This window comes from Pan troglodytes, chromosome 1 (assembly GCF_028858775.2).
Source record: "Pan troglodytes isolate AG18354 chromosome 1, NHGRI_mPanTro3-v2.0_pri, whole genome shotgun sequence".
Taxonomy (NCBI): domain Eukaryota; kingdom Metazoa; phylum Chordata; class Mammalia; order Primates; family Hominidae; genus Pan; species Pan troglodytes.
Window position 1 is genome coordinate 165,722,820 of NC_072398.2, and position 21,420 is coordinate 165,744,239.

The window sequence follows — 21,420 nt, forward strand, 5'->3', positions numbered from 1 at the left end:
CAAGATAAGGAAAGACATTTCATAATGAAGATATAACAACTATAACTGTATATGGTATGCACCTAATAACAGAGCCACAAAGTAAAGCAAAAATCGGCAAATATAAAAGGAAAAATAGACAAATCTAAAATTATAATGGAAGAGTTTGCCCTCTCTTGGGAACCAACAGAATGAGAAAAAAATCAGTGAGGATACAGAAGATCCGCACCTCAGGATTAACAAATTGAAATAATTAACATATATAGAACATGGAACCAAACTATCTTAGTATGCACATTCTTTTAAGTACAACATATAAATATAAAAATTGATCATAAGAAGGGTCACAAAGCAAGTCTAAAACATTTCCAAAATATATTCTCTGACTACAGTGAAAGCAAGCTAGAAATCAATGGCAAAAAGAGAACTAGAAACTCCCCAACTGTTTAAAAATTAAAAAGTATGTTGTTACACTACCTTATGGGTCAAAAAAATCAAAAAGAAAAGTATAAAATATTTTAAACTAAATAATGAAAATATAACAATACTTGCAGGTGTACACAAAAGCTATGCTTAAAGGATATTATATATATAGCTTAAGGGATTTTTTTTTTTCATTGAGACAGAGTCTTGCTGTGTCATCCAGGCTGGAGTGCAGTGGTGTGATCTCGGCTCACTGCAACCTCCGCCTCCCGGGTTCAAGCAATTCTGCCTCAGCCTCCCGAGTAGCTGGGATCACAGGCACATACCACCGTGCTCAACTAATACTTGTAATTTTTTAGTAGAGACGGGGTTTCACCACATTGGCCAAGCTGGTCTCAAACTCCTGACCTTGTGATCCACCTGCCTCGGCCTCCAAAAGTGCTGGGATTACAGGCGTGAGCCACCACGCCTGGCCGGCTTAAAGGATATTAATGTGTAGCCTTAAATGAAAATATTTTTTAAAAGAAAAGCTGAAAATCAAAGATACCGTCTATCTCAAAAAACTAAAAAAGAAGTCATAAGTTATAGCCAAAGAGTGTAAGAGGAAATAATAGAGACAAAAGCAAGAACTCATGAGACGAAAAATAAATGTATAATACAAAAAATTAACCAGTAAAAGATTACAGAGACTACTCAAATGTATAAGACCTTGACAATATTGCATCAAAATAAGTGAGAATTACCAGGACAATAAATAGAAATGCCACTATCAGAAATAAAAAACAAGGACAGGACCACACCACCTAAAAACATTCTAAAGATCATAAGAGAATATAAAGAAAACCTCATGTGGAAATTCAGATGAAATGGACAAAGTCCTAAAAAACCAGAATTTATTAAAACACACACAAAAATAGGAAATCTGAATAACATACACTATTAAAACAACTGAAGCCAGGCAGAGTGGCTCACGCCTGTAAGCCCAACACTTTGAGAGGCCAAGGTGGCAGGATCACTTGAGGTCAGGAGTTCAAGATCAGCCTGGGCAACATAGTGAGACCTCATCTTTACAAAAGTAAAATAAACAAACAAACAAACAAACATATTTTAAAACTTTCCAAGAACAAAATTTCCAGGCCCAAATGGCTTCACCAGTGAATTCTTCCAGACATTTAAAGAATAATTCTAATCTCACAAAAACCTTCCAGGGAATAGAGAAATAGGAAATACTTCCTAATTCATTTTACAAGGTCAACATATCCTTGATGCCAAAATGTGGCAAGGGCACCACAACAAAAGGAAATCACAGGTTAATCTCTCTCATGGACAAAGATAATCCTCAACAAAATATTAGCAAGTCAAATACAGCAATATATAAAAAGATATCACAACCAAGTTGTTTGTTCCAAAAGTGCAAAGTTGGTTTAACATTCAAGAATCACTGAAATTCACCATATTAACAGAATAAAATAATCATATGATGCACATAATACAGAAAAATATTTGTTACAACTCAGAACTGATTCATGATAAAAACTTAGCACAGTAGGAATAGAAGGTAACTTCCTTAATCTAATTTTTAAGTGTCCATATAAATCCCACATCAAATGTTGTACTTAATGGTGAAAATGTGATAGCTTTTCCCCTAAGATCAGTAACAAGATAAGAATACTCACCATCACTGCTTCTATTCAACATTATAAGAGAGATCCTAGCTAGTGCAATGAGACAAAGGGGGAAAAGTATAAGGATCAGAAAGAAGAAAAAACTGTCATTATTTACAGAAAAATAAACGGTCTACATAGTAAGGCCCCTAAAATCTAAAAACTATTGAAATTAATAAGTGAATTTAGCAAGGTCACTGAAATAAGGTCAACATATAAAATCAATTCTATTTCTTTCTTTTTTTTTTTTTTGAGATGGAGTCTCGCTCTGTTGCCCAGGCTGGAGTGTACAGTGGTGTGATCTTGGCTCACTGCAATCTCCACCTCCTAGTTCAAGCAATCCTCCCACCACAGCCTCCGGAGTAGCTAGGATTACAGGCACACACCACCACACCCGGCTAATTTTTTTTGTACTTTTAGTAGAGACAGGGTTTCACCATGTTGGCCAGGCTGGTCTCCAACTCCTGACCTCTGGTGTTCCACCTGCCTCCACCTCCGAAAGTGCTAGGATTACAGTCATAAGCCACCGCACCCGGCCTAATCAATTCTATTTCTACATCCCAGGAATAAACAATTAGAAAATGAAATTCTAAAGTGCCACAGAGAGTCAAATATCATATGATCTCACTTGTGTGTGGAATCTAAAAAAGCCAAACTTACAGAATGAGAGAATCAAAAGGTGGTTACTAGAGGCTGGGAGGTGGGGGCATGGGCAGGGAAAGGGGCAATGCTGATCAATAGGCACAAAGTTACAGTTAGAAGAATAAGTTTTGCTGTCCTATTGCACAGCACTGTGACTGGGGTTAATAATAATGTGTTGTATATTTCAAAATTACTAAAAGAGGATTTTAAATGTTCTCATCACAAAGAAATGATAAATATTTGAGGTGATAAATATGCTAATCGGCCTGATTTGATCATTCCAAAATGTAGTAGATTTCTATCAAAACATCACATTGTACCCCATAAATATATACAGTTATCGTCAAGTCAAAAATAAAAATGAAAAAATAATAATGTTTTTTAAGTTAATAAAAAAAAATAAAAAACAAGGTCAAAACCTGAGACTGGAGGGGCCCTCAACAGTTATGCTAGGAAGATTGTCCTGCTGAGAGAATATAAATAAAATGTTTAAAAAATTTTTTGCCACGCCAAGTGGCTCACACCTGTAATCCCAGCACTTTGGGAGGCCAAAGGTGGCGGATCACTTGAGGTCAGGAGTTGGTGACCAGCCTGGCCAACATGGTGAAACCCTGTCTCTACTAAAAATACAAAAATTAGCTGGGTGTGGTGGTGTGCACCTGTAATTCCAGCTACTAGGGAGGCTGAGGCAGGAGAATTGCTTAAACCTGGAAGGTGGACATTGCAGCGAGCCAAGATCGCACCACTGAACTCCTGCCTGAGTGACAGAGCAAGACTCCATCTCAAAAATAATAATAGTAAAACAAAAAATAAAAATGTAAGTGGCAGTAACAATAGCATAAAAATAATCAACGACCAGTAACATCACTTTTAGAGATTTATAACCCTTATAACCCAGTATATCTGCCCTTTAAAGAGGGTAATTTATACTCAGCTCAATCTCATTGTTGCAGACTGCTCTAATCTTTATTAAAGAAGCCATAAATACCTTATTGAACCTATAGTCTCCAAAAGTTTTAATGTTGGTTCAAATTATTTTAAAACATTCAGGGGTAAAAATCAAGTCATTTTGTAAACTCTGAGTAACACAAATACATATAAAAATATTTTGTATTTTCTTGTTTAGTATCTCAAAATGAAATTTAAAGATGAAATAACCTAACACAAAATTAAACTATGCATATGTATATATATATACATATATGTTTCAACTGTAATGTAAAAGAGAAGTGAAATAAGTTATTTACAATAAAGCAACATGTATTTCAATATGCAAATGCTCAGACAACTATATTAGAAAACATAATTAAGTAGGTAGCTACTTGCACTTGTATATAGATTTTATGATTCAGGTGTGTTGTACTGGTGTCTAAAACACAAGTGGCATTGCTTTGGCTAAGTGATTTCCTGAACAAAATTCAGTATAATCTTCCTTAGATTTACACAGCATTTTTAATCCCGGAAGTTTCAGTGTACAGTGAAACCAATTTATGTTCTAAGCCCAGAAAAGTATAGAAGATTTTACTACATCTTCAGCAAAACATTTGAAAATTGCACAGGACATGAGCTAATTCATCATTGAATGGAACAGCCCAGAACACCGGAGGGCACTATCATTTCTAGTTTCTGCCAATGGCAGCGCCCCTCAATCATATGACCATCAAATAACATACCTGCAGATTTCCAGTGTGTAGCCCAAAAAGCAATACCAGACCCATTGATTACCACTGGCATAGACCAGTCTCTAATCCCAGCTTAACCACATGCTACCCCTGAAGCTTTGAGAAGTCACTCAGTCATTTACAGATCACCCCAGCTAAAGTATCATTTCACCAACTCACCCAGTCACATGCAGCAGTGACAAAAATCCTTGAAAGAATTTGAGTTTTCTCTAAAAGTATCAAAGTAGTCAAGATGTTTAAGAAAAATCACAACTTTTTAAAAATTTTTTTACACTTATTTTGAATTACAGATTGGAGGATGAACACCACACTATTTCTTAATATTTAGAGCCTAAAAGTCTGAATCTGACCCTGCTCAAACCCAATTAGATTTTGTAATAACTTCCAGTGAAAAGTTATCTCAGGAACCATTGGCATAGACAACTTTTTTTTTTTTTTTTGAGACAGGGTCTCACTCTGTCACCCAAGCTGGAGTGCAGTCTTGCTATCTCGGCTCACTGAAACCTCCGCCTCCCAGGTTCAAGCGATTCTCTTGTCTCAGCCTCCCCAGTAGCTGGGATTACAGGTGCATGCCACCATGCCCGGCTCATTTCTGTATTTTTAGTAGAGAGGGGGTTTCACCATGTTGGCCAGGCTGGTCTTGAATTCCTGACCTCAAGTGATCTGCCACCTCAGCCTCCCAAAGTGTTGGGATCACAGGTTGAGCCACCACGCCCAGTCATGACAACTTTTAAATCCTACTATTAAAATGTTATGTGTAACTTTGTTTGCTAAACAAATGCCATGTTTGCCATTTTAAAATAAAATCTAGAAAAATAACAGAAAAATTGGAATGAGAACTATTTTCTTTGACCTCTTATAGACCAAAAAAAAATTCACCCAAATTTTCCGTCTTCATTCTTATTATTTTGTGCCTCTAAGACCTTGCTGCATAACATACTCAAAGAACTTAGTAAAAAGAAAATTTGGAGCTGAATTTGAAGAGTTAAAATATCTGTTTTCCAAATAAAAACAACCTAAAAAATTAGTCAAAAGCCATCATTTTCTAAGGTTCACATCTCCCTTTTTATATAGGTAAGTTAATTCTAAAAATGTTGACAATTTTATTAAAAACTGTAATTTTACAGAGTACAGGGCTACTTATTTTCAAGTACTTGCCTACCATGTGAATGGTTTTGGAGATAAAAAAAGACCCGATTTTGAATCATGGCTCTGCCGTTAACTAGCTATGTATCCCTGTACAAAATTCTTAATCTATTTCTTCAAAATAAAATACCACCTACCTTGCAGTGTTGTGACAATATGTAAAGCACCTCCCAGAGAGCTTTTCACATAACAGTTGTTCATTAAATAGGAGCTATGGTTCTTATTGTTATAATTAGCTGTCATGTTTGCCAATATCTACTTATTAACTCACTCAACTATTTTCTTTTTAGTTGCCTTATACTTAATTTCTTTTTCCTGGCTTGCAAAACATTTTGAGATATGCTAGATCAATGTTACACAATGTCTTTTGTATTTAAAAACCTCACTGAATTGTCCCTAAGATGAACTAAAAAGATGGAAAAGGCAGGCAGGCAGTTCTTAAGCCACAAGTCAACATTTACTGAACCACTCATGTGATGGTAGCTTACAAAAATTCACTTTCTGAACCTGCAACATCCTGGTGATTTCTTTGCCCCATCAACCTCTTATAATTTTACCTGATTCTCTTTTTCAGTCTTTACAAAAAGAATTGACTTCCAAACAATTCATAATATTTTAATAGTTTTGCTGTGGTCCTTTTCAACACAGAGACTCTAATTTTTAGTGTTTTTATGTCTCATATTCAGGACACCAACTGGTAATTTGGGACCCAGGAATGGCTCTCACGGTCTGGTTGCTATGGTCACACCTACACACACACACACACACACACCACCTCACACCATACACTTATCTGGTCTCTGTCAACACATACCCATCTCCCAGCAGCCCTAAAGGGATACTTTGCTCTCAAAGAAATAGGCTTGGAAAAGGCCTGGGGGACCTTAGAAATACAGTAATTCATAACCTATTTGGAGTCTTAGAATCCTTTAAAAATCTGAGGAAAACTATTGACTCTCTCTTTCTCTCTCTCTCTCTCTCTGTATATATATGCATATAAAGCTGCATTTCACAGACTCCTTGAAAACCATTACTGAGCTATGATTTATTTCAGTGTTCCTCAAACTTCTTTAACTGAAACTCACAGGAAAAAAAAAAACCGATGTGATGTCAGAATACGGCTTATACCCACATGCATAAAGATAAATATCTATAACAGAAGTTTCAGGACACAGTAGTTACCTCTGCTATGTGCAATGATTTCTGACAGTTTCTGTTCTATTTCATCGATCTAAAATGTTGCCTAAGACTCACTAAGTTGCTTTCTCACCACTCACAATCTGAAAAACAGGAATCTAGTCTAATAGCTCTCCATTTTAGCGATAAAGAAACTGAGACCCAAAGAAATAGAGTCCTGTCCTAGGTCACAAATGAGTTATAACTGAACAAGTCAGAGCCTACCAATCTTGACTCCCAACCCAAGGCTCTTCCCAGTACAAAGTAAAACAAAAATTCTAAATACCAGCCAGGCACGGTGGCTCATACCTGTAACTCCAGCACTTTGGGAGGCCGAGGAAGGTGGATCACCTGAGGTCAGGAGTTCGAGACCAGCCTGGCCAACATGGTGAAACCCCATCTCTACTAAAAATACAAAAATTAACCGGGCGTGGTGGCATGGGCCTGTAATCCCAGCTACTCGGGAGGCTGAGGCAGGAGAATCGCTTGAACCTGGGAGGCAGAGGTTGCAGTGGGCCGAGATCGCACCATTGCCCTCCAACCTGGGCGACAGGGCGTGACTCCGTCTCAAAAAAAAAAAAAAATTCTAAATACCAACTCTCCTTAGAAAAAGGCTGGGGATCTGAGCTTAAAACACACTGATACACTGAGAAACCAGGAGTGTTTCCATTTCAAACAATGTTGAATATTAACCTTAACCTGAGCCTCCAATTCAAGCAGCTTTAATTTTTTTTCTAAATCATGTCCATGGCCTAGCATGACTTGGCAAATAAGCAATTTTTTTTCTCTCCAGAAACCCTTTCTCCAACCACTGAAAACAACACAGGAAAATCCAACATTCTTCCTAGAGTTAATTTTAAAATACTTTGATTTCACACACAGGTAATACCTACTCTTAAGATGCTGGCTTAGAAACAGGAGTGAACAGGTCCTCTTCCCACTTACCAGGCACATGCATAGCTGTTTTCTTCCCCACTAAGGCTGCTTCATTAAAATTTAAACGTCAAAACCACATAGATCAATACGCGGCTGTGAATGATCCAGAGCCTATGAGATGTTAATACAAACACCACCAGCTACCTGGCCCTTTTGAAAGCCTCAATTATGGAAAGTGGGATTGTTTAAGAGCCTTCATTACAGTTTCGTAGATTAAAATACCATTCTCTCCATTGGCATTAGATTGTGAGTGGGTTTTTTTTTTTCCTTCTTTTTCTAATGTTGAATATGTATACATCATTGCCCACCACGAGGTGGGAATCCTATAACAAGCCAGAGACGGTGGCTGACTCCCGAGGACTGGAGAAGGCCAAGCCCCGCGGCGCTGCGCGCAGAGAGCTTTGGGGCCTGCGTTGTTGCACGTCTCACCCAAAGAACTTAGCTCCGGCGTGGGGAGGGTCGCTGCGCGAAACCTGCCCAACGGGCTGCGTGCCAGCCCCCACCTGCGCACCCAAGCCCCCGAGCCCAAGGGGAAAGCGCCGGGGCCTCCTTAAAACACAGCGCACTCGAAGCGCAGACTGCTGCGCAGCGGCTCGCACGGAAAGCGGGTGAAAAGAAAGGGGGGCTGGCGAACCCTAAAATTAGCGTTCCGGAAGCAGGGGCCCGGCACCGCCGCGCGGAGACGGCGTCCTCCGCCCGGACGGGCACGCGACTCCGCTGCGCCCTTCCTGGGCACGCGGGCCAGGAGCACGACCAGCGCAATAGGAAGGAAGGGCTCCCCCTGGAAACGGGATCGGGGAACACGTGTAGCCTCCGGAGACCTAGGGGTCCATCGCTCCTCCCCCAACTGCGGCAGAATATTTAAGGAGCCTCCGAATTTAAAACCCCAGAATCCTCCAGAATGCTTGTTGTTGAACTTAAAATTTGGTTGGCTCATTTTTCGGTTAGCCCTTTCCTTTTTTGAGTTTTTATTTAAATTCGTTTCTCTCTTCCCCCATCCCTCCAACAGAATTAGAGTGTTGGGAGGTGAGGGGGAGGTAAGGTGTGGAGGCTGATGGAGTGGGGGTAGTTTACATCCCAGCATTTCTTTGCAAGATAAACAGTTCTGAAGGTCAGCGACGGCTCCCCATGGAGCGCTTCTAAAAAGATTAATGTTCATTAAAGGATTCTCCGTCAGCGTTTGCCTTCAGAACCCAAACTGTTTTAAGTCCCAATTATTTCAGATATTCCAATTCTAATAATGCATTGAAAACCTGTATATTCATTATTAACTATTGTGAACACCCCCAAAATAAAATTATCAAAAATCTGGGAGCTAGTCTAAGGAAATCTGTGAAAGCTGTGTTACTCAGCCAAGATTAAATGAAGAATGCAAAAATAGAGTTATATTTAGGACTATAAAAATGGAAAGCTGAATGACACAATATTTGGAAACTAGAAGCTAGTCATTTTTTAAAGTCATCATGTTTATTATATAACTAGAATGTTAATATAGGTACGGTAATTTTAAACTAGCCATTAATACAAACTAAATATGTCTGTGGAGTGACATCGCATCCCTAGCATCTTTTAGCCTTTAGCCCTCTCTTAGCCATCTTTCTGCAGTCCGCCCCTTACCTTTATTTTCAGAATCTTTCATTCTCTGCTTCCTCCCTCTGCTGCAAATGAGCAGGAAAGTCCGGCTGATTCTGCAACCCTGACTTTTGATTTGTCATTCACAGTCAGCGGTCTCGGGGGCGAAGTCTCTCAACGGAGGAGCACTCGGGCTATGATAATTGCATGCAAGTCGGTGTGCGGGGTTATAATTTTGCTTATGCTGGAGCGGAAAGGATGGGGATGAAGGCAGACGTAAACACAAATTCCAAAACATGGCATGGAACCGGATCTGGAGCCGAGGCTTGCCTTTCCTTCCCTCAGGATAGGGAACCAACTGTTTAGCGCCTCCTCATCTCTGAATTGAAAGGGGAATGTCTGTGCCATGCACCAGGTTTATTTTCAGATGGTAAGTCAGCTTTGGAGGAGGATTCAGAGCCCTGTACTTTCATTCATTCATTCAACATTTATTTTACCTCTCTGTGGACCAGGCTGTATGCTAAGTACTGGGGATACAACAGTGCACAGGACCAGCCCTCAGTCCTCACGCTGCTCACAGGCTGTTACGGTACAGAGGCATACAGGGCAATATAATGGGCTGTGTCTGCTGCATGGACACAGGTTATTGAACCCATTTCACCCAGGCCTAAGTTGATACTCAAGGAGGCTTTAGTGACTGGTTGTAAGCCATTGAGTGGCAGACTAAGAATATGTATGAGGATGCCAAACCATAACACCCCTCTATTGGGGAGCGAGGATTCAAGTAAATCAGTCATTCAATTCAAACTTACTTTGAATCATTCCACAGCTCAGATTCATTCATTAATTCCTTCAATCATTTATTCAACACGTGGTTATTTGTGCCAGGCACTATTCCACCTCTTAGGGTTTCAGGTCCCTGCCTTCTTGGCTACTGCACTCTGGTGGGAGGATTCAGACAGGTAATATAGACATATAATAAATGGCAATAAATGCTGTGAAGAAAAATGAAACATGGTAATGAGGTAACAGGGGTGCCATTTTAGGTAGGGTGGCCAAGGGAGGTGCCATTTAATTTGTTTTATGGATAATAGGTAAGAGTCATCACAGTCTCTTCCAAACAGCTTCACTCAGAAATTGTTTTTTAAGTTCTGAACCCTCCCAGTCTCCTCTGCTTCATGCATACTCACTGATGGATGGTGTTTATTCCCCATGATACAGATTAGTAAACTGGTATCCAGAAAGACTAACTGACTCAAATACATAACCTAACTAAATTGGAAGAAGAGCAACAGAAAGGAATACATCTTCCTGTTACTCATCCTCAGAAATTACTGAGTTAAATGCAATATTGATATTAAAAATGTCCTGGACTAGGCATTAAAAGGGTTGAAGACCTGTCTCTACTGTCTCTACCTTTTATTAACTGCGTAGTGTAGGGCAAATGACAGAACCTCTCTGGCATCAGTTTTCTCATCTGTAAAGTGGGAATAATCATAGCTGTCCTATATATGTACTGGGCTGTTCATATCATCAAAAGGGAGAACAGAATTTTGTAAACAAAACACTAAATAAATGCAGGGTATAATTACCAACTGCTTGGGCACATTTAAGATGACTAATTGTCAGTGTTCACCTGTTCATTACTTCAACCCAAGAGTCAAATATAGCTATAATGTGAGAACTTTCATGGCTACTAAGGACTTCTTGTTGCCACAGCTGGAAGATTCCTTGAAAGCTTTGGGAAACTTTAAGTATTTGTTTTTGGTTCCCATCTTTCCTTGGCAGTGGATAATATCTTTCTGCTGTCTTTGACAGCTTAAGACCAATAAGGAAAATCTGCCTTCATTACAACTCCTTACTGGCCACCAAATGCGACACTGGCTAAACCACATCAGAGAAACCAGCATCTTTATCTCCAAGGACCAAGTCCAGGATAGCCAAAATGTGCCCAAGAGGAGCACTTTGGGGGACTGAGAAGGTGAGGGAGTAGGTGGTGAGAAGCCATCATTCATGCACTCTTTTATTCAATAATATTCATGGTGCCAGGCACTGCTATGAACACTAGGAATGACACAGTGCTGAACAAAACATTCTCTGTCCTCAGGAGCCTGTGGCCTCAGGTCAAGAGGCTTCCACTAGATATGCCAATTTACCAAAGTAGGCAAAGAAATGCCAAAGCGTGGGTTTGAATAGTAGGGCAAGAGCTCTAAAGCAGAAGAGGACTGGAAGAGGTGGCTGATGCCTGTAATCCCAGCACTTTAGGAGGCCAAGGTGGTAGGATCGCTTGAGGCCAGGAGTTCAAAACCAGCCTGGTCAACATAGTGAGACCCTGTCTCTATGAAAAATTTTTTTTTTAGTTAGCTGGGCATGGTGGCATGAGCCTGTGGTCCAGCTACTTGGGAGGCTGAGATGGGAGGATGCTTGAGTCTGGTAGGTCAAGGCTGCAGTGAGCCATGGGCAATAGAGCAAGAAAGACCCTGGGTGACAGACCAAGACCCTGCCTCAAAAAATAAATAAAGAGGATGGATTCAAACATGGGCCCTGCCATGTACCAGCCCCTGGAATATAAGCTGAGACAAGTTGCTGCACCTCTCTTAAGTTTCCATTTCCTGATCTGCAGGATGGAGGTAATAATGGTACCCACCTTCCACAGCTGGGTGAGGCTAAAACAAGTTAATAGGTTTAAGGTTCATAGCACAAAGCCTGACACATCAAGTAAGGGCTCCATAAATGCTGTAAGATGAGTAGTATTACCTTGTAACTGGGTCAAGTTTATTCCCCTAAGCTTCAGTTTCCTCATAAAATACAGAAATTAATAACTAGTTTGTAGTATTATTGTGAGAATTACATATGAAGAATATGAAGTCCTTGGCATAAAGGAATAGCCAATCACCAACCACCCTCACTCCGGCCCTTTTTAAAATTTTTTTTATTTTTAATTTTTGTGGGTACATAGTAGGTGTATATATTTATGAGGTACATGAGAAATGTTGATACAGGCATGCAATGTATAATAATCACATCATGGAATATGGAGTATCCATCCCCTCAAGCATTTATCCTTTGTGTTACAAACAATCCAATTATACTCTTTCAGTTATTTTAACATGTACAATTAAATTATTATTGACTCTAGTCACCTTGTTGTGCTATCAAGTACTAGGTCTTATTCATTCTTTCTAACTATTCCAGGGCCTTTTTAATCAAGAAGGCTCCCCAGACCAAAATTTTAAAAAGACCAATGCTAGGAGTAGAAAAGAAGTGGGAGAAGGGAAGGAAGACACCCATTTATATTGCAAAAGGAATAATGTTTTCAAAAGTGTAGTCATTTCTAGGGGTATCTGCATTGTACCAAACATTGTATTTTGAAAAGTTTCAAACATATCAAAAAGTTGAAAGAATTGTACAGTGGGCCCCATATCCAAGTACATTTGGGTATATTTGCTTCATCACATGTGTCTGTTTCTCTATCCAACTTTAATTGATCTTTTTTCTCCTTAAGTTGAAAGAGGTTTGAAGGCCTCATCAAATAAAAAGAGGCTTTATTTTCCCTCCTGACACCGTATTTCCAGAAGCACAGGCCTCCTGATTCTGTGGCCATTCCAAGCAGAGCTGGGTGAACTCTCAGAAGTCTTGTCCTGTCACACAGTAAATCTCAAGGCCACATCCAGTTAAGGGCAAGGATGGATTCTAGAGCTTTCCACAACAAGGCAGTGTCTCTGTCAGACCCCAAGCTTCAGATAAACTGGTACTGAGGATGATTAGGAACAGCCGCTAATGGAAAAGATGCTCTATCTCAAAAACTGGGTTTAGGAAAAGCTTCAGGCAGGATCCACTGACCACTAAGTCCCTTGACAACCCTGCACATCCTTGTCTTGTTAGATGCCACTCTGAGTCACTAAACCAGTGACTCATGCTCAGCAAGCAAGGCCATCTTGAGAGCTAAACTGAAGGGAATTTTCAAGAACAACGAGTGAAACCCTGAATTGAAAGGGAATAAGGCTTTTTATTGTCTGAGCAAAAAAACAAAAATGAAAGGAAAAAAACACTGCTGTCATACTGTGGATTAAACTTTCCCAGCTGCAAATTTTACTCTGAGGAAAAACTGGGCACCAAAAAAAAAAAAAAAAGCTTTTACATTCCCTTGGAACTTTTGAGGCATTTTAATTCTTGATTAGTTGATAGGTAAGCAGAGACCCAGAACATATATTCCAAATTAGGCAGATGAAATGATCTTTCAATAACTTGTCTAGAGCTTCTGCTAGCTTAGTCATTCATTCCCAAAGAGTGGCTTCACCTGCAACACCACACTTGGTCTTCCTGCATCCAGCCAAGCCTCTGTCTGGCTTGCTCAGAGCACCCAAATGGCCAGAAAAGAGGTGAAAAGGAAAAAGAAAATGTGCTTACTGCGGGGAGGGGATAGATGTTTAGGATTAGGGCTAGCCACAAAAGAGGGCAGCATGGCTTTTATGGAGTACCTACTATATGCCAAGCTATTTTCTTATCATCATCATCATCCATTTTTTGAGAACTTATTATTTGGCAAGCATTGTCTTTAATGCAAGGACTCACAGAAGACCTCCCGGGTTTGAATCCCAACTTACTAGTTGTATGACTTTGGAAATGTTACTTAACCTCTCTCTGCTTCAGTTTTTCTTATGTGTAAGATGAAAGCTGTAAAACAGGGTTATTGTAAGAATAAAATAAAATCACACACTCTTTAAGACAGTGGCTGGCACATAGTGTGACAAAAGAAATGCACACATTAACTCTTGCCATTCGTTTTGTCAGATGAGAAAAATGAGGCAGAGAGGCAAGGAGACTTGCCAAAGGAGACACATAGCTAAACACAGCAGAGTCCAGAATCGTCATGTCATTTATTTCTCACACAGTCCTGTAAAGGAAATGGGAAGGAAGGAGAGTGGCTTCACCTGCTACACCACACTCGGTCTTCCTTTTATTAGTGAGAGGTTGGAAACCCAAGACGGTCTAGTAATTTACATATCACAAGTTGGCAAGTAGGAGAGTTGGGATTTAAACCCACATTTGCTGGCTGTAAAACCCTTGCTCATCCTACTAAGTCAGTGGTTCTCAACCTTTAGCATGTGTCAGAATTACTGCAGAGTTTATTAAAACACATTTCCAGGTTCCAGCCTCCTATCCCTCCCCATCCTCCCACCCCTCAGTTTGTGATTTGGTAGCTCTGAGATGGGGGCCTAGAATTTGCATTTCTAACAAGGTCCTGAGTGATGCTGATGCTGCTGCTCTCATGCTGCTGGTCTGGAGACCAACCTTGGAGAAGCACAGCTCTCTACAATCATGCACCTGTATGCAGAACAGGTGGTAGGAGAAGGGCCAGAGCCACAGACCCAAAGATTGTGGGTCAGTGAGGTTTTCCCACTCTGACAAAGTGTCGGTTACTTCCCAGAGCCTGGCTAACAAACCTTGTATTTACACAGCCCTTTCATTTTTATGGTCTCATTTGATCTCTCTAATATCCTTAGGAATAGGCTGGGTAGGGATCATTACCTCCATTCAATGTGGCTTATTTTTAGGGACATATGGCTAGACAATGGCAGTGAGAGAATAAACCACTGATCGACGTGACAGAAATTCTGTCCTCTTCTCCAAGTAAATTGTTCTGCAAAATACTATCTACTGATGGAAACTGACTCTAGTTCCAACCTGTGTCTTCCCAGAGAATACCACAGCTCAGGAAAGGGCTCCTCAACCACCACAGGGTTTAGAGGAGGGAATTTCTGGTGGGAGGAACTCAAGGCCAGTTATCTACCATAATTCAAGGGCTAGAGAAGTCTATTGCTCATAAAATGCTTTCGTCACTTGCTCCCTTTTCTGTAACCTACGGACTTTGATATTTGAGTAAAATATGGTTCTCTGGAATGGATGGAAGCATTTGGAGGGTTAATTTCAACTCAGCACAGCTTGTTCATATTCCCATTTAGAACTACTGGCATGATTAAGTACATTTTTAAAAGTTGTTTAGACCTTTAAACCAACAAATAATTCATATCCAGAATATTTAAAGAGTTCCTAAAATGGATAGAAAAAAAAAAAACCCAAGTTAAAGAAATGAGAAAGACATCAATAGGCCTTTCACAAAGGTTCACACAAGAATGGCCAATATTCATGTGAAAAGATACTCAGCTTCATTATTCATCAAGAAAATTCAATATAAAACAACATGGAATATCATTTCATACCCATCAAATTAGCAAGCATTTAAAAGTCTGACCATATTCAGTAAGGAATCGGGGAGCTTACACACTGTTGGCAGAAACTGAATTAGCACAAATGTACAAAGGTCAACTTGGCAATATCTCTCAAAATCAAAACTATATATATATATATATACACTTTGATGCAGTAATTGTCCTTTTAGATATTTATGCTATATTTTTAGTGACAAATGTTCACAGTGTAAATTTCAGAGTCATTCTCTTTGGAAATATATATAAATGAAAGGAATCTTTCATTCCAGACATATTTATTGAATGTCTGCTATGTTCAGGACACAGTGTTAGCATGAAAAGATGACAGGAGTCCCTAGAAGCTATGTTCCTTCTCCCCTGCAGCCTCCTGATGAAAAAGAAGAAGGTGGTAGAAAGATGGATGCTGCTGCAGAAGACCTTCTGGTTGACCCAGAAGGGTTAACTTCCTCAAAGAAGCCTCCAGCTGTGGTTGCTTCCCAGAGCACACTGAACTTTTAAACATATTTTGAGTGTGATCATATGGTTGAAATCTAGACTAAGCATTAATCTAGACTAATAGTAGTCTGGACTCTTATGAAAATCTAGACTATTATTATTCTATACTAACAATAGTATACTAATAGTAGTCCAGATTTTCAGCCATATTAATATTATGGTTTGCTAATAATTTCTAGACTTTTCTAGGTTTTCTAGACTATTTTCTAAGAATAGTCTAGATTTTCAACCATATTAGGTTTTGTTTTATTAATATTAATACATACAATAGTAAACCTAATATTAATTAAAAAATAACCAGCCCTTTGTGAACCTCTATGTACCAGAAATGCATTTAATCATCACAGTTACATGACATAGGAATTGTCATCCTCATTTTTCAGATAATATATAACTCCATTTTTGAAAGACTAAGGATGCTGTCTGATATCACACAGTTTATTAATGTGCCATTTATTAGTGGCAGATTTAAATCATAGCCTGTGTGATGTCAAAGTGTATGATTCTAGATGCCCAAAGTGATGTTAACATCATCATAAGAAATTCAGGTTAACTTTAAAAAATCAAATAAAATTGAGATATAGATTTATTGCATAATATTTATTCGTTTTACTTCCCTCTTCCACGAGTATAGCTATTGAAACATGTTTTTTCATGTGTGGAGGGAGATGTGGCAGAAAGCATGTTGTATAGGTAGGCAGGCCTGAGTCTGGCACTCACCAGTCACATGACCTCCAGCATATCACTTAGTGCCTCTTGTTTCACCTTCCCTTATATATAAAATGGGGGAAATACATAACATCTGCCCTCTCTCCTTCCAGGAGTATTGTCAAGATCTAAACAAAATCCTGTAGTTGAACTATTCTATAAGATGTCAAGTATCATGTAACATTAGATATTATAATGGCTTTATCCCCAGGACTTATGGGGGAAGGGGAAGATAGATAGTAGAGGAATGTAGTGAGCAGCCAAGATCCTATCTAAGAAAAGAGAGGTGTGGGATGGCAATGAGCCCTGGGAAGCTGTGAGTAAACGCTAGGTCAGGAACGCAGAAGCAGAGATGGTTGTATAGGCACTAAAGATCTGGTTTTAAAAATTATAAAACTAATGCAGGAACAGAAAACCAAACACCAGTTGTTCTCACTTATAAGTGGGAGCTGAACAATGAGAACACAAGGACACAGGGAGGGAACCAACACACAATGGGGCCCGTGGTGGTGAGGGCAGGGGAGGGAGGGCATCAGGAAAAATAGCTAATGCATGCTGGGCTTAATACCTAAGTGATGGGCTGATAGGTTCAGCAAACCACCAAGGCACACCTTTACCTATGTAACAAACCTGAACATCCTACATGTGTATCCCGGAACTTTAAAGATTTTAAAAATTAAAATAAAAATTATAAAACCAGAACACTTATTCTAACCCAAGTTACTACAGTGGCAATATTCATCTATTCCTCTTTTGTAAGCATTCACACAACATCTGGAATAACACTATGCATGTAATTATCACTCAAGGAATACTTGTTGCAATCATCGATCTCATTCAAGCTCATGATAAAAAGTGGTCAGCCTTCGGCCCTATTAAGTTTCAGCAATAGTTCTTTTTGTTTGTTTGTCTGAGACAGAATCTCACTCTGTGGCCCAGGCTGGAGTGCAGTGGTGCAATCTCAGCTCACTGCAGCCTCTGCCTCTTGGGTTCAAGCGATTCTCCTGCCTCAGCCTCCCAGGTAGCTGGAACTACAGGTGTATGCCACCACGCCCAGCTAATTTTTGTATTTTTAGTAGAGACGGGGTTTCACCACCTTGGCCAGCTAGGCTCGAACTCCTGACCTTAAGTGATCCGTCCGCCTGGCCTCCCAAAGTGCTGGGATTACAGGGGTGAGCCACTGCGCCCGGCCTCAGCAATAGTTCTTGATGACAGTATGGAAAGAATTTTGTTGGTGCACTGACTTTTAAAAAGTAGGAACACATACTTAAAAGCCGGCAAGATGACAATGACAAGCTGCAGAGTCTCCCTAACAACCACCAATAGAAAAGCTTGTTTCCAATGCAATAAATAAATATTTGAAAGATAATTATTGCTGGTCATTTTCAAATTTATTTTTATAATGCTTAATAGGTGCTAACACTTTATAACTACTAACTCGTTTAATCCATTAATTTATTTAATCCTCAAAACACCGGGGGTGGGTGAGGGGGACTATATCGATGGCAGGGTCCTGGTGCAATCTGGCTCTGCCCTGCATCCGGTCGGCCATTTTAGAAATAAGGCATGTCAACCCCTCAGAGGAAGGATCCTCAGATGATGGAAACAGACAAAAAGGACAAGACAAGACACATTCATAAGCAGTATCTACACAGTACCAAGCCCTGCACTTAGCCTCGTGGGGGATGCAAAGATGAAATGGATGAGAATGTGGAACCTTTAATACCAGATGAACAGTGACAAACGCTCTACAGGTGACGAAATGCTAAAGGAGGGGTTACAGGTGGCAGGAACCACAGAGATTTCAGCGAGGAGACTGCATTTGTGCTAGTCTTGGCAGGAGGGTAGGAATCCGGCAGGCTGAGATGCGAGCATGGACACTGCAGACAGAGAAAAGCCGGGAGCCCCCAGATCAGGTCACTTCCCTGCTTAGCACACTTCAGTGTTTTCCCAGCTCACGTAGAATAAAATCCGAACTCCTCTTCATGTTCTGCCCAGACCTCGATCCAGGCCCTGCATCCCTCTCTTTCCCCTTGCTCAATTCAGGCACTCTGGGAACCTTTCCACTTGCTATTCTCTATTACTCGGCTTCACGCTAGAGTAACTCCTAGTCAGTCCTCGGGTCTCCGCTGACTTGCAATGCCTCGGAGAGGCCTTCCCAGTCCGCCTGCCATGGAAGCTCGGGGACCTGCCTTTTTTCCTCTGTCAGCAGACTGATTCCCTCTAAGCACACATAGCAATGTGTACCGGGCTTTCTCTGTTTTGCGTGTGTAATGTCTGTCTTCCTCTCTAGAAGTAGTTCCAAGATCCGGGCTTTGCCCATCGTGTTCTCCGGCCAAGGCAGATGGAGGGGCTCGATAAACATTGTGGAATGAATGAACGGAGTGAGTCAGTGATTGGCTGTGAGTTGAGGCCCTGGCGAGGACAGGACTGAGTGTGCTTGGAAATAGTTTATCGTGGCGAGAGCTTCGAAATCACCGCAGGCAGGTAGAGAGGAGGTGGGTACAGGGCGGGAGGACCTTGAAGGGAGCCTCGGGTTCTGATTCATTCCCCCAGTAGGCACTGCATTGCAGGCGCCAGGCCAGGTGCTGGGGGCCGGGGACAAGCTAACCTCAGTGAGGCTGTGTCGCCGCGCCACCGTGGCTTCCCTGTGTCCAGAGCCAAAGCAACGAGCAGGGGCTAGGGGAAAGGAGACTGTGACGACATCAGCCCCTGCGCTTCCCCAGCGGTCCCCGTACCCGCGACCGAGGGTCGGGTTCGGGCGTCGCCTAGGCATCCAGGCTCCCAGGGCCGGGAACGCGACCCGAGAGACCGCCGGGGACGGCCCCGCCGCCGCTGCGCCCCTGCCTCGGGGTAATAGGTCCCGACAGGCCGCGCCCACACTCACCCTGCGCCGCCTGGCGAGCTGAGCGTGGCCTCCACAGCCGCCGGGTCGCCTTCCACGGCCGCCGCAAGGAAAACAGCTTCCGGCTCTTCTGGCCTCCCTTCTCAGTGGCGCCCATCGGTGCGCCGCGCCCTCCCCCGCCGCCGTCGCCCGAGCCGAGCGCCACCGCTCGCCTCCACCGCCGCGCGTCTGCCAGGTGCCGGGCCGCTGCTGGGATATGCGCGCCGGGGGCGGAGCTTGGGGCCGGGAGCCGTGGCTGGCGCCGACAAGGGAGGCTGCCCGGCCCCGCCCACACGGCGGCGCCTGGCGCCCGAGGCGTGCGGGTGCGCGCGGGTCCGCGCCCCTCACTCGGGAGGCACCGTTAGCACCCTTTATTAACACAGGAGTCCTAGGGGGCGCTCACCCGTTTTATCTCCCTGTTACAAACCATACACTCCACATTCCGAGAGGGTAAGGCATCTGCCCACAATCACACAGCGCTAAAGAAATTCCAGAGCCCTAGACTCTGACGATGTTTACTCACACCGTGCTACCGCCTCAAAATGAAACATCACGTTAGAAAGTGGTTTTAGTTCTGACAGATATTCCTGTTTTCCTATTACAAGAGATTACTAGTCACCCACATGATTTTTTAAGAACTTGTTCTATGTCCAGTTACTTTTACACACATTTCATGAAACCTCATTGCAACCCCGTGGTGTGGGAGGCGTTTCCCATTTTCCAGATGAGGAAACTGAGGTGGCAGAAGTGAGGCTCCCTCACCCCATCCCCATGCCATCACTGCTCTCTGTTGAGATTTTGCTTGGAATTGGGAGAGACTGAGAGGAAGATCAAAACCAACGCCCTTGAACACGACCTGGCTGCAATAATAATAGCTAATATTTATAGAATGCTTTTTATGTGGCAGATTTTACATACATCATCTTATTTAACCCTCCAGTAATACTCGTGGGGCAGAAACAATCTCCAAACTCAACAGATAGGGAAACCGAGCGTCAGAGAGTACAGGTTAGATATCTAAAACCTCAGTAAAAAGGTTTTATGTTAGGTCAAATTATGAAATTGCCATTTTTGTAGGCCCAAATAATATCAGACAAGAGCTTCTATCGGTGACCAAAATTAAAATCACCAGTGGAGATCGGGCACGGTGTCTCACGCCTGTAGTCCCAGCACTTCAGGCGGCTGAGGCAGTCGGATCACTTGAGCCCAGGAGTTCAAGAGCAGCCTGCACAACAAAGCAAAAACCCGTCTCTACCAAAAATGCATACACACACACACACACACACACACACACAGAGACACAAATTAGCCAGGCATGGTGGCACACACCTTCAGTCCCAGCTACTCAGGAGGCTAAGGTGGGAGAATCACCTGTGCCCAGCGAGTTAGAGGCCGCAGTGAGCCAAGAAGGTGCCACTGCATTCCAGCCTGGCTGACAGAGTCACGTTATCTAAAAAAAAAAAAAAATCACCAGTGGAGACACGTGAAAATCGAATGCCTGCAGATGTGATATGCTGAGAAAGACACATCATCTATGGAGTATTCTGGCCAAACATGCACAGCATGAAGCTAATCATGGGGAAACATCAGATAAACCCAAAATGAGGAATCCACTATTAAAAGGAGCAGGGAAGTGCTGTATTCTTCAAAAGTATCAATGTCATAAAATAAGAAGAAAAGCTACGGAGATATTCTAGATTCAAGGTGACTGGGCTGGATGCAGTGGCTCACACCTGTAATCCCAGCACTTTGGAAGGCCGAGGCAGATGAATCACCTGAGGTCAGGAGTTCCAGACCCAACATGGCGAAACCCCGTCTCTACTAAAAATACAAAAATTAGCTGGGCACGGTGGCGTGCACCTGTAATCCCAGCTACTCGG

At 41.8% G+C, this 21,420-nt stretch overlaps 1 protein-coding gene across 5 annotated transcripts in view; it reads right to left on the reverse strand.

Annotated features, from left to right (window-relative positions):
* The window catches only part of DNAJC6 (DnaJ heat shock protein family (Hsp40) member C6), a 167,496-nt gene that overhangs the window by 141,484 nt on the left and 4,592 nt on the right, over positions 1-21,420 (reverse strand). For 2 of the 5 annotated variants that reach the window (XM_063801000.1, XM_063801002.1), the window contains exons 1-2: positions 10,033-10,161; positions 9,266-9,464 (exon numbers count right to left, since the gene is read on the reverse strand). The exons of 2 other annotated variants lie outside the window; for them this stretch is intronic. In XM_063801000.1, the coding sequence (XP_063657070.1) occupies positions 9,266-9,287 (22 nt within the window). In that variant the 5' untranslated portion in view covers positions 9,288-9,464; positions 10,033-10,161. Of the gene's footprint in view, positions 1-9,265; positions 9,465-10,032; positions 10,162-19,543; positions 19,642-21,420 lie in introns of those variants that run through there. One more of the 5 variants, XM_009459874.3, reaches the window with a different exon arrangement.